Genomic DNA, 18,263 nt, shown 5'->3' with positions numbered 1-18,263 from the left:
CAGTTATCATAAGACCAAAAACTAGAGCAGTGTCCTTCAAGAACAGAGTTCTGACAATTAAGTTTGCGAACTCATTCTAGAAAAAGTGCTACATACCTCATGACTGAATATCACTATGGTCACCTTCAAAGTACTCCCCTTGGGAATCTATGCACTGATGCCAGCACCTAGTCAACCCTTAAAAGCAATTTGGGAACTCTTTCTGGAATGGCCATCAGATCTGTCATTGTATTACCCTTGATGTCCTGAAAGTCATCAAAATGTCTTCCTTTCAATATGTCCTTTATCTTCAGGTAAAGAAAGAAGTCATTGGGGGCCAGATCAGATGAGTAGGGAGGGTGTTCTAATAGTTATTTGTTTACTGGCTAAAAACTCCCTCACAGACAGTGCTGTGTGAGCTGGTGCGTTGTCATGATGCAAGAGCCATGAATTGTTGACGAAAAGTTCAGGTCATTTAACTTTTTCACGCAGCCTTTTCAGCACTTCCAAATAGTCAACTTCGTTAACTGTTTGTCCAGTTGGTACGAATTCATAATGAATAATCCCTCTAATATCAAAAAAGGTTAGCAACATCGTTGTAACAAGTTCATGAACTTAATTGTCAGACCCGTATATACATTTGATTAGGTGGTTCTTTTTTGGTTACCATGTAGATACAAAATTATCCATCCTATATAGTTGTCCCCCCAAAATGTGATGTTATCTGACTATATCATTAATACCCTAACTTATCTTTGTGACTTTAACTGATTAATTTCAATCTGAGACCTGGAAATTTCATTGTCCTCTTGGCTGGCTTCTCTGTCATGTTTTAGTCTTAGTGATCTGTATCACTGTTAATTATTTCATTCTCCCCAGGAACTGGATCTTTCCTTTTAATCAGTTCTCACATATTTCAGGTTGAAACAGGATGATGGTACTGTTAGTTTACTTAGTAGTAGCGTTTAATGAGTTAAGAATAGATTTGGCAACATTGTACATATTCAAGTCTTTATATTTTTTGGCTCCAATCTCTAATACCTGAAAAATATTTTCTATCACCTATAAACTGTATGCTAAATATATTATCAAAGAAAAGAAATAAGAGTTTCATAAAAAAAAAAAAATATTAACCAGTAAGCAATGGATCCTTCATTTTAAAACATTGAACATGTTGGATATTTTTAAATAAACAGGTTTAAGTAAAATATGCCAGAAATGTCTTACACAAGAATGACTATTATTTTATGAATCCAATGCATTTTATTCTGACATGAAGTAGGTCAGTTTCCCTGACTTGGCTCTTCTCTGAGTATTGGCTTGTTCTTTGCAGTAAAGCAAGCTCAGGTCAGTGACTCGCCTGGGTGTCAACAGTTTCTCCCTTATGAGAACTACCTCGTGTGTTCACTATCACATCCAGGCTGCTTTGAGCTTTTACTTTGTTGGTATCTTTTCCATCTCAGCTCCATCCATTAACTGGGTGGTCAAGTCATGGGTGAGACAAGAGGCTACCACAGTTCCTTTGCTGCTCCAGTGTAGGGCTGCTAAACTGTGGGCTTCCCAAGGAGTTGCCTGACACAGAATGGATTGCCAATAGAACTGAGGAAAGGAAAAATTGTTTTTTAATCCAACAGATAGTTCTCCTGCGAAATGTGAAGTTTCAATACATTGTTGCAGGGAAAAGAGAACTATCCTAATTTACCTGGTTACTTCAGTCTTTCCAGAGGGATCACACCCATGATAGGAAGAAGGACTCATTTTCTGCCCTTTATCTTCTCCTGACATGAAGTAATAAGACAAAGAGTCTTAAAATGATTTTCATTAACAGTCGTTTTTGTGGATTGTGGTTAATTTTTTAGGTATAATAATAATGGTATTGTGGTTATATTTTTTTAAAGTTCTTATCTTAGAGCTATCTAGTGAAGTATTTATGGATTAAAGATATGATACCCAGGATTATATTCAAAATAATTGAAAGATGGAGAGTTATTATACTCTAATTAAAGAGTTGTTTTTTTAATCATTCCTATGAAATTAAGATGGTAAAGAGAAAGGTAAAAACATGGAATCTAATTTATAACAACACCTTTAGCCATTTAGGGGAGAAGCTCCTACCAATTAGCCTCCTTTAGTTATCCTAATGCCAGTGTCCTAAAGAAGGAGTAATTGGGAAAAGCAAAGAAATTCAACTCAAAAAATATCATTAAGCACTTTCAGCTTGTGTCAGCTTTCCAAGAACACGCAGAGAGCTGATGATTTAGAGGACAAAGCAAGTGCACATCAAAGTCACTCTTATCCAAAGTAGAATAAGACACAGACAGAGAACACAGATTGGTGACTGCCAGAGGCCGGGGTGGGGGGTGGGCAAAATGGTTGAAGGTGGTCAAAAGGTACAAACTTTTATTTATAAATAAGTCCTGGTGACGTAATGTAATATAATGTATGGTGACTATAGTTAACAGTACTGTATGGTATATTTGGAAGTTGCTAAGAGAGTAGATCTTAAAAGTTCACATCACAAGAAAAAGAAATTGTAGCTATGTATAGTGATGTTATTGTGATCATTTCACTATATATATATCAAATCACAATATATACATATATCCAATCATTATGTTGTATACCTGAAATTTATATATTATACGTCAATTATATCTCATTAAAAAAAAAGAAAAAAATCAAGTTGTATAACCTTAAATACGTACAATTTTTATTTGTCAAAAAAAAACCCACAAAAAAACCCATTAAACAAAACCAAAATAGAATAAGACAATTTCAAAACACCGAAATGCTCTGGGAGTTGAAAGGAGGAAGAAGTCCCATTCATTTCACAGGTGACACGGAGGAGAGAGCACTGAAGATGGGCTTTGGAACAGGGGGAGGACAGAGCGCACAGACGGGGAGCAGCCGCTCCAGGCAGCAGACAGCTTGCGCGGAGCCACAGGAGGAGGAAACACCAGCTTTTTTCAGAGACGACTTAGTGGGATGGAAAGAAACCTGGAAATATACATATGGAGGCACCGAGTGCCAGGCTGGCAAAGTGTACACTTATTACACAGGCATTAACATTTTTTTATCAAAGGGATAGTATTATTGGAAATATCAGAATATACATATTTCTTTAATTTTTTTATATTAACAATGTAAATGTACAGCTCAGTGAATTTTCACAAACTGAAAACACCCATGGGACCAGCACCAAGATGAAGAAATGGGACATTACCACCACCCCAGAAGCCGGGCACTCCCCTACCAAAGGGCAACACTCTCTGGCCTCTTACACCATAGGTTTGGTTTGCCCGGTTTTGAACTTTATATAAATGGAGTCATGCAGTATACACTCTTTTGTATCTGGCTTCTTTTGCTCAACATTATTTGTGAGATTCTTCTATACTTTGCATGAGTCATAAAACATTCATTCTTATTGCTGTATATAGATTATACTGAGTGACTCCACCACAATTCATCAATTCATCCTATTCATTTATTTCAAACAGTGCTGCTAGAAACATGCTAGCACGTGCCTTTTAGTAGACATATGTATGCATTTCTGTTTGGTGTATATCTGGGAGTGTAATGGATGGGTCATAGGGTACAAATTTGTTCAGTTTTAGAAGATATTGACAGGCTGCATTTTAAGGCAGTTCATTAACTATAGAGGCTAAATCAGCATGGATAGAAATGGGGAGGTCAGTCATCTGACTTCTCTGATAATTCGGGTTAGAATTGACAAATACCTGAATTCAGAATAATGGTCTTGACAATAAAAAAGAATGGAAGAAATAGTAACTTTTCTAGGATTTGTTTATTGAGGAAGAGGGAAGAGTCAGAGATACTTGAGGCGCTGCCTTTAGTTAAGAAGTCAGGAGGAAGATTGATCATGGAGGGCAGATGAGACGGATCTTAATGAGCTAAGACTGAAGTGAGTGCACCACTGCACATGCAAAGTTGGAGTTTGGAGTGGGGTTTTATAGTGAGGATTTGGAATAATTTTTCAAAACAGTCATCACTGAAGCAGCTTGTGTGGATAAAACTATGGAAGAAAATAATGAAGAAAACTTCCACGAGGGCAGTGAGGCTGAGGACTGACACGTAATGCCACTGGATTTGGCTTCAGGAGTCCTTGGTGACCTTCCAGGGAATAGTGTCCATACAGCAGAGTGTTTGGCTGGAGGAAAAGCAGAGACAGCAGTGAAAACACAGGGAGAGTTGCAGCGTGGGGTCACTGCACAGACAGGACTTTTGGAGGGGGGAGGAATTTTTTTAAAAGAGATGGAACATTTTCCCCAAAGACATAAGGCTTCACTAAATCATTTTATGATTTGTGATACTTGGTGATATATGTTTCTTTATTATTTAATTTTTTAAATTTTATTAAATTTATTGGAGTGACATTGGTTAATAAAATTATATACGTTTCAAGTATACAATTCTATAATACGTCATCTATATATTGCATTGCATGTTCACCACCCAAAATGAAGTCTCCTTCCATCACCATATATTTGACCCCCTTTTATCTTCTTCTACCTCCCCCATCCCATTTTCCTTCTGGTAACCACTATACCATTGTCTGTGTCTATAAGTATTTGCTTGTCTTAGTTGTTCATTTGTGCTTTCAGTTTTATATACCACCTATGACTGAAATCATGACTCTTGACTTTTTTCATCTGACTTACTTTCCTTAGCATGATCATGTCTCTTTAGAGTAACGTTATTCAGAGTTTCATAACTCATATTTTAAAGGATGGTCCCCTTAACTTCTATGACAACTTTTGTAATACAAACTATAGTTACAGTTTAATGTAAACAAAACAAATTGGTGAAACTATTCACTTCTAATTCTTAGCTTTAGGAGCCCTGATTCTTAAAACGCATACTGGCTCCAGTTGATCACAAGCCATCATTTAACAACCTGTCCTATAATTTTGCTTAGAAAAAAGAAAGAGAAAGAAAAATGAGAATAGGTGGATATATCCTAACCAGCAAGTTAAAATGCTGCATCAGGAAAAGGAGCAGGCTTGGAGGAGGATTTTATATTTTCCCAAAGAAACAAGACCAAGGATGAGAAGGAGTTTAAAGATCAAGCTCATACGAAATAAAACTTTTCCACTAACTCTGTGCCAGCTCCAGATAAGGAGAAAAACTCAGATGAATGACTTTTTTCATCCTAAATGACTTATTTGACATAATTATCTAGAACACAGCCAAGAACTTAGCATAAAACAAGCAAACAAATAAACAATAGATGTCACTCAATCTGTGCTCTAAGGTTCTGGGATTTCTAAGAACATTTTCAGGTCTTTATTTGTAAGAACATAAATAAAGCATATTTACTCTCAAAAAAGACCCTGTTTCAAGAAGCAGAATTCCTAGTTTGGGGGACCTCAAAAAATTAAAAAGTGTCAATTAAATAGTACTTTATTTTTATCTTATAGACCTTATAAATCACACAATTGCTCATCTCTTTGGATGGGTTGGTTACTAAAAAACTCAGAACCATATTTGTAGCCGACTTCTAACAAAACATGCAGATATTTCTGATATGTATTTTTGAGAGAACTAATTTTATTCCTGGCCCAATCTTATTTCTCTTATCCTTGCTTTTTCTTCCTCTTATTGCCTAATTCATTTTTATCTTACACATTTTAAGTTGCTGTATTACCTTTATGAAATGAGTTGGAGGGTGTTTAAAGAAAAATGTCAACACATAATAAATAACAAATAAATGTGAGATGAAAATGCACAGGCAACAAACATAACAGGAAGAAATGACTGTGGAAAAGTTATGTACAAAAGAGGAAAGAAAAAAAAACCACCAGATACATGAACTCAAAAAGCTTATTGAGTATTCTGGGGCTGCTGAGTTTAAGGACAAGCGGCTTGTCAGATATCTCAGGATCCTCTGAGGGAATCTGTGTCACATCCCAAAATAGTTATTCATTTCCATAGTGATGACTGAGTCATCAAAAAGGGGGATAAATACTGTGCATTGTGTTTAAGAAGGTGGAAAAGTGTATATTCTACTTTTAAAATAAATTTCGTTTGTAAAAGAATAAACTTTTATGAATTATCATCATTAAATGATACCAGAAAAGTTTTCTGTAATTGAGTTTTTCAGTTTGTCGATCTCCAGAGAGTTCTATAGATAGCATATGTATCAGTATAGAGAGATCTGCTTTGAGAGGGGGAAAAAAATCGGACCTTGTGATGGTACCAGCCTAAAAAATGTGATTCCTCTGAAAATGTCTGAACAAAAGAAAGAGAAAATAAGTCAATCTATGTAGTTACCCTCTGTCCTAAGATAGCAATGTCAACATTCCACTATTAACATATTAAGTTTATTTGAACTAAAAAAAAAATTCAGTTATGCCTCAGAGATTATTTTAGCGTTAGTAACAGATTATATAATGAAACATTTTTATCTGCTTTATTGAGGTATAATTAACAAAACTGTAAGATACTTAAAGTGTACATTGTGATGATTTGATATATGTATATATTATGAAAGGATTTCCTCCCATCTAGTTAATTAACACATCCCTCACTATTTACACATATTTTATAACAATATTTAACTTCTACTTGCTTAGCAAATTTCAATTGTATAATATAGTGTTCTCAACTGTAGTCACCATGTTATATATTAGAACCTCAAGCCTTATTCATGTTATACCTGCAAGATTGTACCCTATTACCAACCTCTCCCTATTTCCCCAGCCCTCTAGCCCCTAGCAGCCACTATTCTACTCTGTTTCTATGGGTTTGAGTTGGTTGGGTTTTTCTTTTTTTTCTTTTTTTCAGATTCCACACATAGGTTGTAAAATACATTATTTGTCTTTCTCTGTCTAACTTATTTCACTTAGCATAATGCCCTCAAGGTCCATCCACGTTATCACAGATGGTAGGATGTCCTTTTTCATGGCTGAATAATATTCATATATATGCATACATATACAAACATATATATGTATCTTTATTCATTCATCCATGATGGACACTTAGGTTGTTTCCATGTCTTGGTTATTGTGAATAATGTTGCAGTGAAGAGTGAAGATGGAAGTTCAGATGTCTCTTCAATATATTATTTTCATTTCCTTTGAATATGTACCCAGAAGTGGAATTGCTGGATCATATGGTAGCTATGCTTTTAATTTCTTGAGGAACCTCCATACTGTTTTCCATAGTGGCTGCATCAATTTACATTCCCACCAATAGGGCACATGGGTTCCCTATTCTCCACATCCTCACCAACACTTGTTATTGTTTTTTTGTTTTTTTCTATAATAGTCATTCTAACAGGTGGAGGTGATATCTCATTGTGGTTTTGATTTGATTTCCCTGATGATGAGTGATGTTGAGCATCTGTTCATGTACCTGTTGGCCATTCATATGTCTTCTTTAGAAAATTTTCAGTTCCTCTGCCCAGTTTTTAGTTGGATTGTTCGGGTTCTTTTTCTTTTTTCCCCCTGCTATTGAGTTGTGTGAGTTCTTTATATATTTTGGATATTAACCCCTTAACAGATAATAGGATTTATAAATATTTTTCTCCCATTACGTAGGTTGCCTTTTCATTGTGTTAATGGTTTCCTTTGCTGTGCAGGAGTTTTTTAGTTTGCTCTAGTCCCACTTGTTTATTAACAATTGTTTTAACTTTCTAAGAAATAACCTATTACAGGGTTTGTTCTCCCCCTAGAAAACAAGACATATTTTCTTCTGTCCTCACTGAGTTTTGCTCTGTGTTCTGAATCAGGAGGACATGAGCTGTGAGGAGAAGCTGTACTTCGGCTTGAATGAGTACAGTAAGTCTCTACAGTGGGGCATCACAAGCCCACTTCTGAGATGTGACGAGACTTTTGAAAAAATGGTGAACACACTCTTAGAGAGGTAAGTAAAAACCTTCAATCTTTCCCTTAGCTGTATACCTAAAATAGCCCAAAGTCCTTTGTGTTAGTGTCACAGGAGTTTGGTGGAGCCCCGGCTGTGCAGTTGACATGTGAAGGCAGAATAAAAATAGCCTTTCCTAAGATGACCTTTTATGCACATGAGTTTTCTATGATCATCCAAGACCAACAAAGGAAACTAGTGACTAACAGTAGGACTTAGAACCACTTTCCATGCCCCGAATCATCTCCCAAGCATGCTTCACGCTTTTACATTGTTCCCTTTTTTCTCCTCTGTCCTCCACAGGCAAATACCCTTCAATGGCCTGGTAAAAACTAAACTTGACTATGAGAGATTTGAAGTGTAGGCTGGAGAAAATTAAGGCACAATCAGATCATTTAAGCGATTTCAGTTCCTAGTGTCCGTTCTCCAGTCCCCAACCTTGGGAGTGAAGTATCATGGCGCTTCTCTCTTCTCTGCCTTCTTTTTATCCCCCAGTTCCAGGTCAAACTCTGGAAGAGTAAAGGGTTTTCCTGTATTTTCCTCTCTGATCTTGAATCATGGACTCAAAGAGTAGGGAGAAGCATTAGAATTTGCCTGACCTAGTAGAAGTCCCTCCCTGCCCTCCCCAACGATATTCTGTCTGCTCATCCAATGATGGGGCACCAGTTGTAGTTAAAACTGGCTCCAGTCCATCACAAGCCGTCTATGTAACAACCTGCCATGTAACTTTGCTAAGAAAAAAGAAAGAGAATTAAAAACGAGGACAGGTGGGTGCATCTTACCCAGCAAATTATAATGCTGCGTCAGGAGTAGGATTTTATATTTTTGCAGCTGTTGGATTTGAGGACTTAACTGACACTGGCATTAATCCTGTCACAGCACATGTGAGCTTAGATTTCCAAAATCAGCCCATGTGTCTTCCCTTTAAGTGTTTCCCACCCACCCGTTCCATCTGCCAGCTTGGAATGTATCTTTCCTTCCAGTAACATCAGAGATTCATAACTGGTATTTTAATGGATGATCCCATCAATTTCTATTACAGCTTTGGTAATACAAAACTACAGTTACAGTCTAATGCGAACAATAGATTGGAAAAATTATTCACTTCTATGTTCATGTTTCTTTCAGAATGTGAAATCTAAACACTTATATATCAAAGTAATCGTTTGTTCTAACTTTGGTTTTCCTACATGGCCCAGCAAAAAACATTGAGCTTTAAACATGGATCATCTGTGCTTACTTCCCCCAACCCAGTTCCCCCAGGCTAATAATAGCTATGATTTATTGAACACTTGAAGGGACGGGCCGAGGACTGATTGAACCTAAGGACTTCTTCACTTTTCCCCAATCTACTGAATCCTCGCAATGTAAGAAGACATTGTCAGAGACCTGAGTGAAATCTAGACCCCGCTCTGTCCCTGAGCAGTTGCATGATCTTAGGCAAGTAGCTGAATTCCTCTCAGCCCCTTAACTCATTCTCCTATGAGAAGGTGGAGTGGTCAGAATCCAGGGAATCTATGATCCTTTCCAACTCTGAAGTACTTCAAAACCACACGATTCACTTGATGACCCTAGTTGGTATTTGAAACTGGGCTTTTCTGTGAAAGGACAGTGAACCACTTGTTTTACTTTAAATAGAATTATAAAGTGGGACAAAGGTGAAATCCTTCATTGGCTTACCAGCTGCTAGGCTACTGCATGTGCTACCAGCTGGCAACCAGAAAGACAGTTCACAAACTCACCCTCATTTTCCCAGTGCCTACTTTCTTGACCAGGACCTCTTTATGCCTGCAAGTGGGTCCTCTTCGCGCATTTGTGCTCATTTTATCAGCAAGCCCGGCTTTCTGAGGAATAGCACATGATGAGAGATTTATTTTCTGCCTGCCCTGTAATTGTAAAAACTGCCAAGTTGAACAAAGTGATCCTCTTACCTGGTAGTCCAGGCGGGGGGTTGAGGTGAGGGTAGTGCTGTAACTATGGGCGTTTGAGGGAAGCCAGGACACTCCAGCTCCTTGCCAGGCTCCCTTTCCTGAGCAGGGCTCAGGTGATAGGAGGCTACACCACTAGGGGGTGCTATTTCTCCAGCTCCAAGTTTTCTCCAGCACCAAGGCACATTTTGTGGGAAGATACAGTTACTGCTGTGAGGCTAATCTCAAATTAGTAATAATAATTACTCTTTTTATGTCTAATACTCTACAGACATGATATTAAAATCTCAGTTTCCTTTGCTGTAATCTTAAGTATCAAAGAAATAAGCTGAGAGTACCGCCATTCTAACCCAATGCCACCAGCAAAAGGTTAGGATCCAGGGATGATCCGTTAGGACAATTAACCTGACTAGACCAGTGCTTCTCAAAATTTAATGTGCCTACAAATCACCCGTGGCTCTTGTCGGGATGCAGATTCTGATTTGGTATGTCTGCGGTGGGGGATTTGGCGTTTCTGACAATCCCAGGAGCCGTTGCTGCTAGATGCTACTGCTGGTCCACAGACCACCCTTGGAGAAGCTGGGGTCATGAGACCATCCCTAAAGCTCTTTAACTCGCTTGCCTATCCTAACAGGTTCTGACTCACAGGCGTTGCAAGGTCAACTTTTCCTGCTAGTGATGTGGGCGGTGAGGTCTTTGTGGAACCCAAGCCCATCACTGATCCCTACCCCCTTCCCAGCACGCTTGGTCTGCATGGCTGCCGCGCAGACCTTACTGCCCCAGGCGGCCCTGCGGCCCGAGTGCTAGCTCCCTGTGTCCTGTTGAAGGTACCCCAGGCTGCACAGCATGGTCGTCCGCTGCTACCTTCTCATCCAGCAGTACTCGGAGGCTCTGATGGCTCTCACCACCATGGCGTCACTCCGAGACCACAGCACCCCAGAAACACTCAGCATTATGGATGACCTCATCAGCTCCCCGGGAAAAACCAAAAGTGGCAGGGGACACATGCTCATTATCAGGGTGCCCTCCGTGCAGCTGGCGATGCTTGCCAAGGAGCGGCTGCAGGAAGTGCGCGACAGGCTGGGGCTGCAGTACCGCTTCGAGATCATCCTCGGGAACCCTGCCTCTGAAGTCAGTGTTGCAACTCACTTTGTGGCGCGATTGAAGGTTAGCAATGGACACGTGCTTCTCCTTGGAAATACCGTTTGTTTCTGTTTTCTGGGAATCCCACGGGTGGCTCAGAGGCGGAGTTTAATAGGGTTTTGCACATGTGTCCATCTGATCTTCATGACAATGTTAATGCTCAACTAAGGGACAGGTTCACTTTCCTAACTGGGACCAGCTGAGTAAGATGCTGTCAGCCCCCCTTTTTAGCATGTGCCCGCATTTAGTCTTCCATGCTCTCCAACTGCCGTGTAAAAATGAGATGACCCAGTTTGACCCCATGTTTATTGACCTTGTTTGAGATGCATTTAGCCCATGGCCATCTATTTTCTAAAAGAAAGAACAAAAGGGAGGGAGGGAGGAAGGAAGGAAGGAAAAGTTGTTCTCTCAGACCTCTATGGGGTCTTTAAGTATCGTCAATTCACTGATTCTCTTCTGTCCGTCTTGACTGTTGGCTCATCTAGAGTTGGTAAAATATTCTGTTTTATCTTCAGTACTCATGCAGAACTATCCCAAGCCCTCTTGCATGTGGATTCTTCCACAGTTTGTTTTTTTTTGTTGTTTTTTTTTAAACTTGCTTTGACCCTCAGCACTGAGATTTGGCCTGGACCGAGACATCCCAGCATCCTGGATAGGGACATAGTGCATGAGCAAGCACAGCGCCAGGGGCTGGCTGCTTTCCCTAAACCCCTCCTGTTAGACAGCAGAGGGGGAGAGTTTCTAAATCAACTAACCTAACTCCCTACCTTAGGCCTGCTCAGGTTTTTCTGGGGACATTTATAATCCAGTGTGTCCTAGCCATTAAGAAACATTTAATAAAACATCTGTGTATATATAGTACAGCACTGAGCTAGCTAGATACTGTATGTCTGAGTCAGACTAACATGGTATCTGCACCCAGCACACTAAATACGAAACTAAATTGTATTAAAAAAATCTAGTTTGGCACAAATTTTATGAAAAGAATCAAGTAGTCTTGGGGGATTTGCATTTAACCCAGGGCTGCAGTTTCTCATCTGCAAAGTGAAAGAGTGGACTTGTAGCATCTCTAGGGGTGCTAATACTGGGATTATTATTTAGTGTTCATAAAGCATTTTGCAAATGTAAACCTTTGCATTGTATTCTATTAGCCAACTTAAACTGAATAATCCAAAATGCAAACAAAATACCATGTATTAGCTTGATGAGTGACAGGAACAATAAATCTAAAAATAGAAACTCCTATATTTAGTGGAAGTTGTAACATTTATATTTCATATATAGATGTGATGTTCACCATTTTAAATTATACTCATGGGACACGTTACAGCAGAATTCCTAGCATGACTAACAAATAAGTGTCCTGAAACTCTTATTACAGTCTAACTCATAGAGACAAAGGTCTTGAGACAATTTGAATAATGCTAATGATGAAGAATCTAGAAAGGGAAACCATTAGCACCACTCTAAAGTCCCCCACACTTGTTGCAGGAAGATGGTTGAAAAGAATGTGAAGCTACAGGGTCTTCTCTGGGCCTCCGTTGACACTGATCAAGTGTAGCTACCTATAGACTCTCACGTCATTTGTTCAGACCCTTTAAAAGTGCCAGTTACTAAATAAGTCAGTGTAAATCAGTGGGTCCTAATAATCTGCCCCTCTGGGCTATAGTTTGAAAACCACGATCAAGGCCTGAGGCTCTGAACCAGCACGTCAGAATCACCTGCAGGGGTCTTAGTAGAGGGTGACCGGTCTGTGCAGCTGCTGTTCTGAGACTGCCATACACAAAGCGGGTCTCAAGTAATGACTTCTCCAAGCCGTTATTGCTCAATTTTTATGAGTAGCTGCCAGACACCAACCACACAAAAGAGATTTCCATATTTTCAAAACCACTGGATCCTATTAATAAATCCTGTTAAAACTCTCCATTTATGAGGAAGTGAAAATATGACATCCCATTGAAATGTTCACGTCTTAATTTAAGCAAGATGGCCACTTGCCAGGTGGGCTCTGCTTCACCTGTTTATTTCTAGTTATACCAACTTCCTTTACCATTGTCAGGAAGGCATGGCTGTGCCTTTTATCTCTAGTCTTGGATAAAATCCAATGCCTCTTCTTCTATTAGATGGTCCTATTTTTGTGCTTCCCTCTAATTATCCTGTTCTGTGTTGTGGTTAACTTAAAACTGATGACAAGCTTTTTGGAGGATGCAAGGTTTAAATCTAAATAAATCATTTCCTCCAGAAGACCTGTGAAGCTTTCATTAGATTTCCTTGGCCTGGAGCCCCAGGTTTTCCTTGAACTCAATGCTCACTCAGTCTTTTGTGTTGTCTTAACTGCCTCTGCAGTGACATCATCCTTGGGGCATGGTCAGTCCCTCTAGGAGCTGCAGCCGTCACTCCTCAGAAGTAGCAATGTAACAAAAGCATTTGACAGTGGTTTGGCTAGCTCTTGTTGGTCAGGAGTAAAAGCAAGATTTGTTTAATAATCTTTTGAAAATAAATCTCCTTTTGTAGTAAAATATAACATCTGTTAATCCCGTCATTGTAACCCACCCTCATTATTCTTGGTAGAACCATGGCCTACAGATGGTTTCTGGGAGATAAAATACATTTAGGGAGAATCCCAGTGTCAGGAATATCAGTCCAGTGTGGAGGCTGTAAGTAAAATGAACCCTATTCCCAGAATTGTTTAAATCAGGTAATGTTATGGTTCCCTTTGACACGCAAATGTGTGAACTGAATTTTATAGAGACCTTTCTTCTAATATTTAAATAAAATCTTTATATATTGATTTTCTAAGACAAGAAAAGTCTCTCAAACTTATAGTTATATAGATCCACTGATTTCCCCTTGGTATGCAAATATATGATAAATGATTGAGCAACAAGGTTACAGTTCTTCCAGTTTTGCAAATTACATACATTTGAATAATTGTGGGTATATTTATTTCTAAAAACTGGTATTTATAGACATCAGCAAATTGTTACTCAACCCTATCATATTACTCCTTGCCTGTTAGATTTCTTTTTATCCTATATTATGTTTAGCAAAGAAAGTACCAGTCTATTTTAAAATAAAATTGCATGCGTTACTTAACACCTTACTTCTTAGTCTTTGTTCCTTAAAGCATTATCATAAATGTCAGTTCATTTCTTATAACTTCTGCTAGAAAGCTGATATAAAGCATAGTTAGATGCTATACATTTTATAAAAAATGGTAGAAACCACCTTGTCTACTTGATAGTCCTATTTTTTTCTGCTCTACAATAGAAAAATCTTAAGATCTTTCCACTTTTGAACATCTTTCAAGTTGGTGAGATTTTTTTCATTTCATTGATATATTCATGTTTTCATGATTGACTTTCCATTTATTAAAGATAAACATATGTGTATATATGTATATATGTGTTAATATACAGAGGGTGCCAAAAATATCTATGCATTTTAAGAAAGGAAAAAACTGTATTAAAATTGTAATAATATATACCGATAACAAAAGATGAATATAAGTCTTGTATACATTTTTTGGCACCCCCAGTATATGAAAAGTTAATGCTTAACAGATTCTTTATGAAATCATAAGCTAATTACAGTACTCTTCTAAGGAAGGGACAGGTTTGTTCTTGGCCCGAGTTTGGTTATATTTTTAGCCTTCTTAAGAGGGACATTTTGGGGCCCTAAGCCAATTATTACTTAGTTATTTTGAAAGTCAATAAAGGGAGAAAGAGGAAAAATAACCATCAGGGGAGGCTAATTTCATGATTTTCTTGGTGAAAATGTCTGTTTTCATGGAGATTCATGATTTCATGGAGATTTGTTGAGATTCTTTTATTAATAATTCACAACTGAAACTGTCTTTTTCAATCAGTCCATTATATCTAGAAAGTATATTTAAGAGCCTTGAGTCAGGTCGTATCATCAGGGTTTCTTTAAGGGTGGCACCCTGGTGGGATAGCTCACACTGTATGTTTCTTTGGCCAGTGTGGCTAATGCATGAAGTGCCGTGTTTCCCCGAAAATAAGACCTATCCTGAAAATAAGCCCCAGTTAAGATCATCAGCCAGACAGACACATTTAATACGTCATGACGATGTTCCAGAAAAAGATGACATGACTGCATTTGAATAAATGTAGATTGTTGTATATGAAAAAATAAGAAACAATCCCTAATAATAAGCCGTAATATGTCTTTTGGAGCAAAAATTAATATAAGACCCGGTCTTATTTTCGGGGAAACACAGTATGTTCCAAGATCTCCTGTTTTACCCTGTTGAGATAAAATTAAAGGCCACATTCTTCTAGAGCGCTTTGTGTATGCCTTTTAGTAGCAATTAAAATATGTACACACACACACACACTTACTGGAAGTCATTTGGTAGCACAAATGTGTATAAAACCTGGACTTAGAAATCTTTTAAAGGTAGAAACTTAAATAAGTTTTAATTTTATCATCTGGGTCCCTTTCCACAGACCTGGCGAGGAAATGAACCAGAAGAGTGGATCCCTCGGACATACCAAGATTTAGAAGGTCTGCCTTGTATTGTGATACTAACTGGCAAAGATCCCCTTGGAGAAACCTTTCCCAGGTACAATGTGAATAATTAGTTCTCATTTTTCATTAGTTACCCAGCTGACCTGATGGTTAAAACTTGGCTAATGTTCAAGCATCTCATTTGTTTGGCAGGTGGAACAAGAACTAGGTTTTTTTCAGACATATAAGAAATATAGCCTTCCTTGATTCTTCTTTTGACTTTCCAGAGATCACCTACGTAGCAGTTTTGGGGATGGCAGATAGCCACATTGAGAAGTGTTTATACATTAAAGCAGGGCAGCCAGAGAGGCAGAGAGGAACAGCATCAGCCTGAAACCAGGATTTTTTTATTTTCTTTTTTTTTGGATGAAGTATCTTTATCTGCTGTTCCCAACCCCCTCAAGGACCTGCAGATTGGACGACAACCACAACAGCATTAATCGAATGCTTACTGTGTGTCAGGCATTGCTGCAAATGCCTTACGTGTGTCATCCCATTCATTCCTTACAATAATCGTGTGAGCCAGGCACTGTTATTTTATTTTATACATGGAGAAAATGAAGTAACTAGTGGAGGTCATCACAGCTAGGAGGTGACAGAGCTGAGGTTTAAATGATCACATGGCACTGAGACCCACGATGCTAATGGCAGTGATACACCCAGCTATGCAGCCCTACACCGACCCCGCGTGCAGGGCCAGAGGGCTCACCAGAAACGTCACTCCTTTTGTGCAGGTCTTTGAAGTACTGTGACCTCCGGTTAATTGATTCAAGCTATTTAACTCGCACGGCCTTGGAGCAGGAGGTGGGTCTGGCATGCTGCTATGTCTCAAAAGAGGTCATCCGGGGGTCCACTGTTGCCCTGGACCTGAGTGGGAAGGAGCAGGAGAGAACCACTGTGAGTGAGAACGACTCCGAGGAGCTGCTGATCGACCTGGAGAGGCCCCCGAGCAACAGCAGCGCCGTCACTGGAACCTCGGGTCAGTCCTTTCTTCTCTTTCAAGGGATGAGGGACAGGAGTGAGGAGGTGGGTAGGCATGTGGAAGGCACGGCCTCTAGTGAGCCCCTCAAGCTTTTGGAGGAGCTGTCAGCGACTCAGGCAGCCTGTCCGGACCTCAGGTCCCCGGGAGAGACGACTATTAAACATGACTGTTGAACAGCCGCAAAATACTACTCTGGATAAACATTTAATGAAGAGCTTGGTAATAGGAAAAATATAGTAAATACATTTTATTAGCCTTAGCCTGTACCATTTTCCCTCGTCTTTCCCTTCCTATCATCTCAAGAATATTATGCATCTGATATTTGTACAGAGTCCTTCCAAATCCTGAAGCTGTACGTTTGTGCTAACTGGCTTAGTACCTGGCACAACGTGTTTGTATGGAAGGGAGGGAGGGAGGGAGGGAGGGAGGGAGGGAGGGGAAAGAAAGAAAGAGAGAGAGAGAGAAGGGAGGGAGGGAGGGAGGGAGGGAGGGAGGGAGGGAGAGAAGGGAGGGAGGGAGGGAGGGAGGGAGGGAGGGAGGGGAAAGAAAGAAAGAGAGAGAGAGAAGGGAGGGAGGGAGGAAGGAAGCAAGGAAATAAGGAAAGAAAGAAAATTTTCTAAGGACTTAATGGCAAGTGTTTGTATCCTGAAGGCTACGCTGGGGCTGCTGGTTGACTGATGACCACCACGCAGGCTGCCAGCCCCCCCTTGCAGCGAGACTATACAGCCTGACAGGGCTCCATGTGAATTTTCTTCTGATAAATTGTATTACAGCAAATGCAGCACTATTTCATTGTTTTCCGACTAAGAAAGTAATAAAGCTTAATACAGAAAACTTGGAGAATGTAACAAAGTGTAGAGCTCAGAAATGAAAATCCCACAACGGGAGGTAACCACCATTACCGTTCCTTCTTCCCACGTCTCCGTCCTCTGTCACTATGACACAAACACGCAAACACACACACCAGTTCATGTCCCAGAGCAGCACTAGTCTTTCTGTTCATTCTCTCAATTGCTGTTAGATGTTTCCCTGTGGGAACTGAAGAGGCCATTATCTGGGTTTTTCTGCCTTTTCATGGTGACCCTCAGCCTAGAAGAGCGTGAGGCCCAGCGGGTCCCCCTCAGCCAGGGGTCAGAGCTGTACCTCCCTCCGCCTCTCCTCCTCTAAAGGCTCCCCAGTTTTCTCTCTGAGACCAGTTCAAAATAAAGGTGAGAGGTTCAGAGGATAGGAAAGCGTACCAGGCGGGAGGGGGAATGTCACATCTAGGAGCTTTGGGATACCAGTGTTGGTGAGGGAGAGGCGAGGGTGGGGAATTCATCTTGCTTCCTGTGGCTCTTTAGGCCGACCCCTGACTGCGAGAACTGCCCCACAAGGCTCACATATGCTTGGCCTTGCTCTGATTAACTCACACAAAGGTAATGGTTTGCCTTCTGCTGGTGAGAGGCTCCCTCCCTTCGAGGACACTTGAGCACACATCCCCCCCGCCCCCAGGCCTTGGGTTCACTCAGGGGGTCCTCGGGAGGCTCCCTGCCCAAAGTGCGCAGGCATGTGGATGCTGATGGTCAGGGCCGTGAGGGGAAAGGCAAGCTCTCATACAAGATGGCACGACACAGAAGTCACATGAGCAATAGGAGTGACTTGGTTTCAGTAACCTCCAGTTACTATTCGTCTACTCTACAGTATCCCAGGGCTGGGATTTGACCTACATGCCTGGGAAGCAACACTGAGCCGAGAGAGGGCTTTCAGCCCAGAATGTAATGAGCTTTTTTGGGGTGTCCTCAAACCAAAGAGAGGCTTTCCTACTGGGGAAAAAC

The 18,263-nt window shown here is 40.0% G+C and overlaps 1 protein-coding gene and 1 long non-coding RNA gene across 10 annotated transcripts in view; one reads left to right on the top strand and one right to left on the bottom strand.

Annotated features, from left to right (window-relative positions):
• Positions 1-18,263, top strand: part of GREB1L (GREB1 like retinoic acid receptor coactivator) — a 255,559-nt gene that overhangs the window by 215,891 nt on the left and 21,405 nt on the right. For 7 of the 9 annotated variants that reach the window (XM_074340251.1, XM_074340250.1, XM_074340245.1 and 4 more), the window contains 5 exons: positions 7,733-7,866; positions 10,622-10,961; positions 15,407-15,522; positions 16,202-16,446; positions 17,790-17,864. In XM_074340251.1, the coding sequence (XP_074196352.1) occupies positions 7,733-7,866; positions 10,622-10,961; positions 15,407-15,522; positions 16,202-16,446; positions 17,790-17,864 (910 nt within the window). The remainder of the gene's footprint in view (positions 1-7,732; positions 7,867-10,621; positions 10,962-15,406; positions 15,523-16,201; positions 16,447-17,789; positions 17,865-18,263) is intronic. The other 2 variants (XM_074340252.1, XM_019741202.2) reach the window with 1 other exon arrangement.
• LOC109452354 (uncharacterized) lies at positions 2,668-10,615 on the bottom strand. Its single transcript, XR_002138129.2, has 3 exons — positions 9,798-10,615; positions 9,609-9,710; positions 2,668-4,147 (listed from the first exon to the last, which is right to left on the bottom strand). It is a non-coding gene; the product is annotated as an uncharacterized LOC109452354 (long non-coding RNA).

The sequence above is a fragment of the Rhinolophus sinicus genome, linkage group LG09 (genome assembly GCF_036562045.2).
Source record: "Rhinolophus sinicus isolate RSC01 linkage group LG09, ASM3656204v1, whole genome shotgun sequence".
Classification (NCBI taxonomy): Eukaryota; Metazoa; Chordata; class Mammalia; order Chiroptera; family Rhinolophidae; genus Rhinolophus; species Rhinolophus sinicus.
This window is presented reverse-complemented; position numbering and strand designations above follow the sequence as displayed.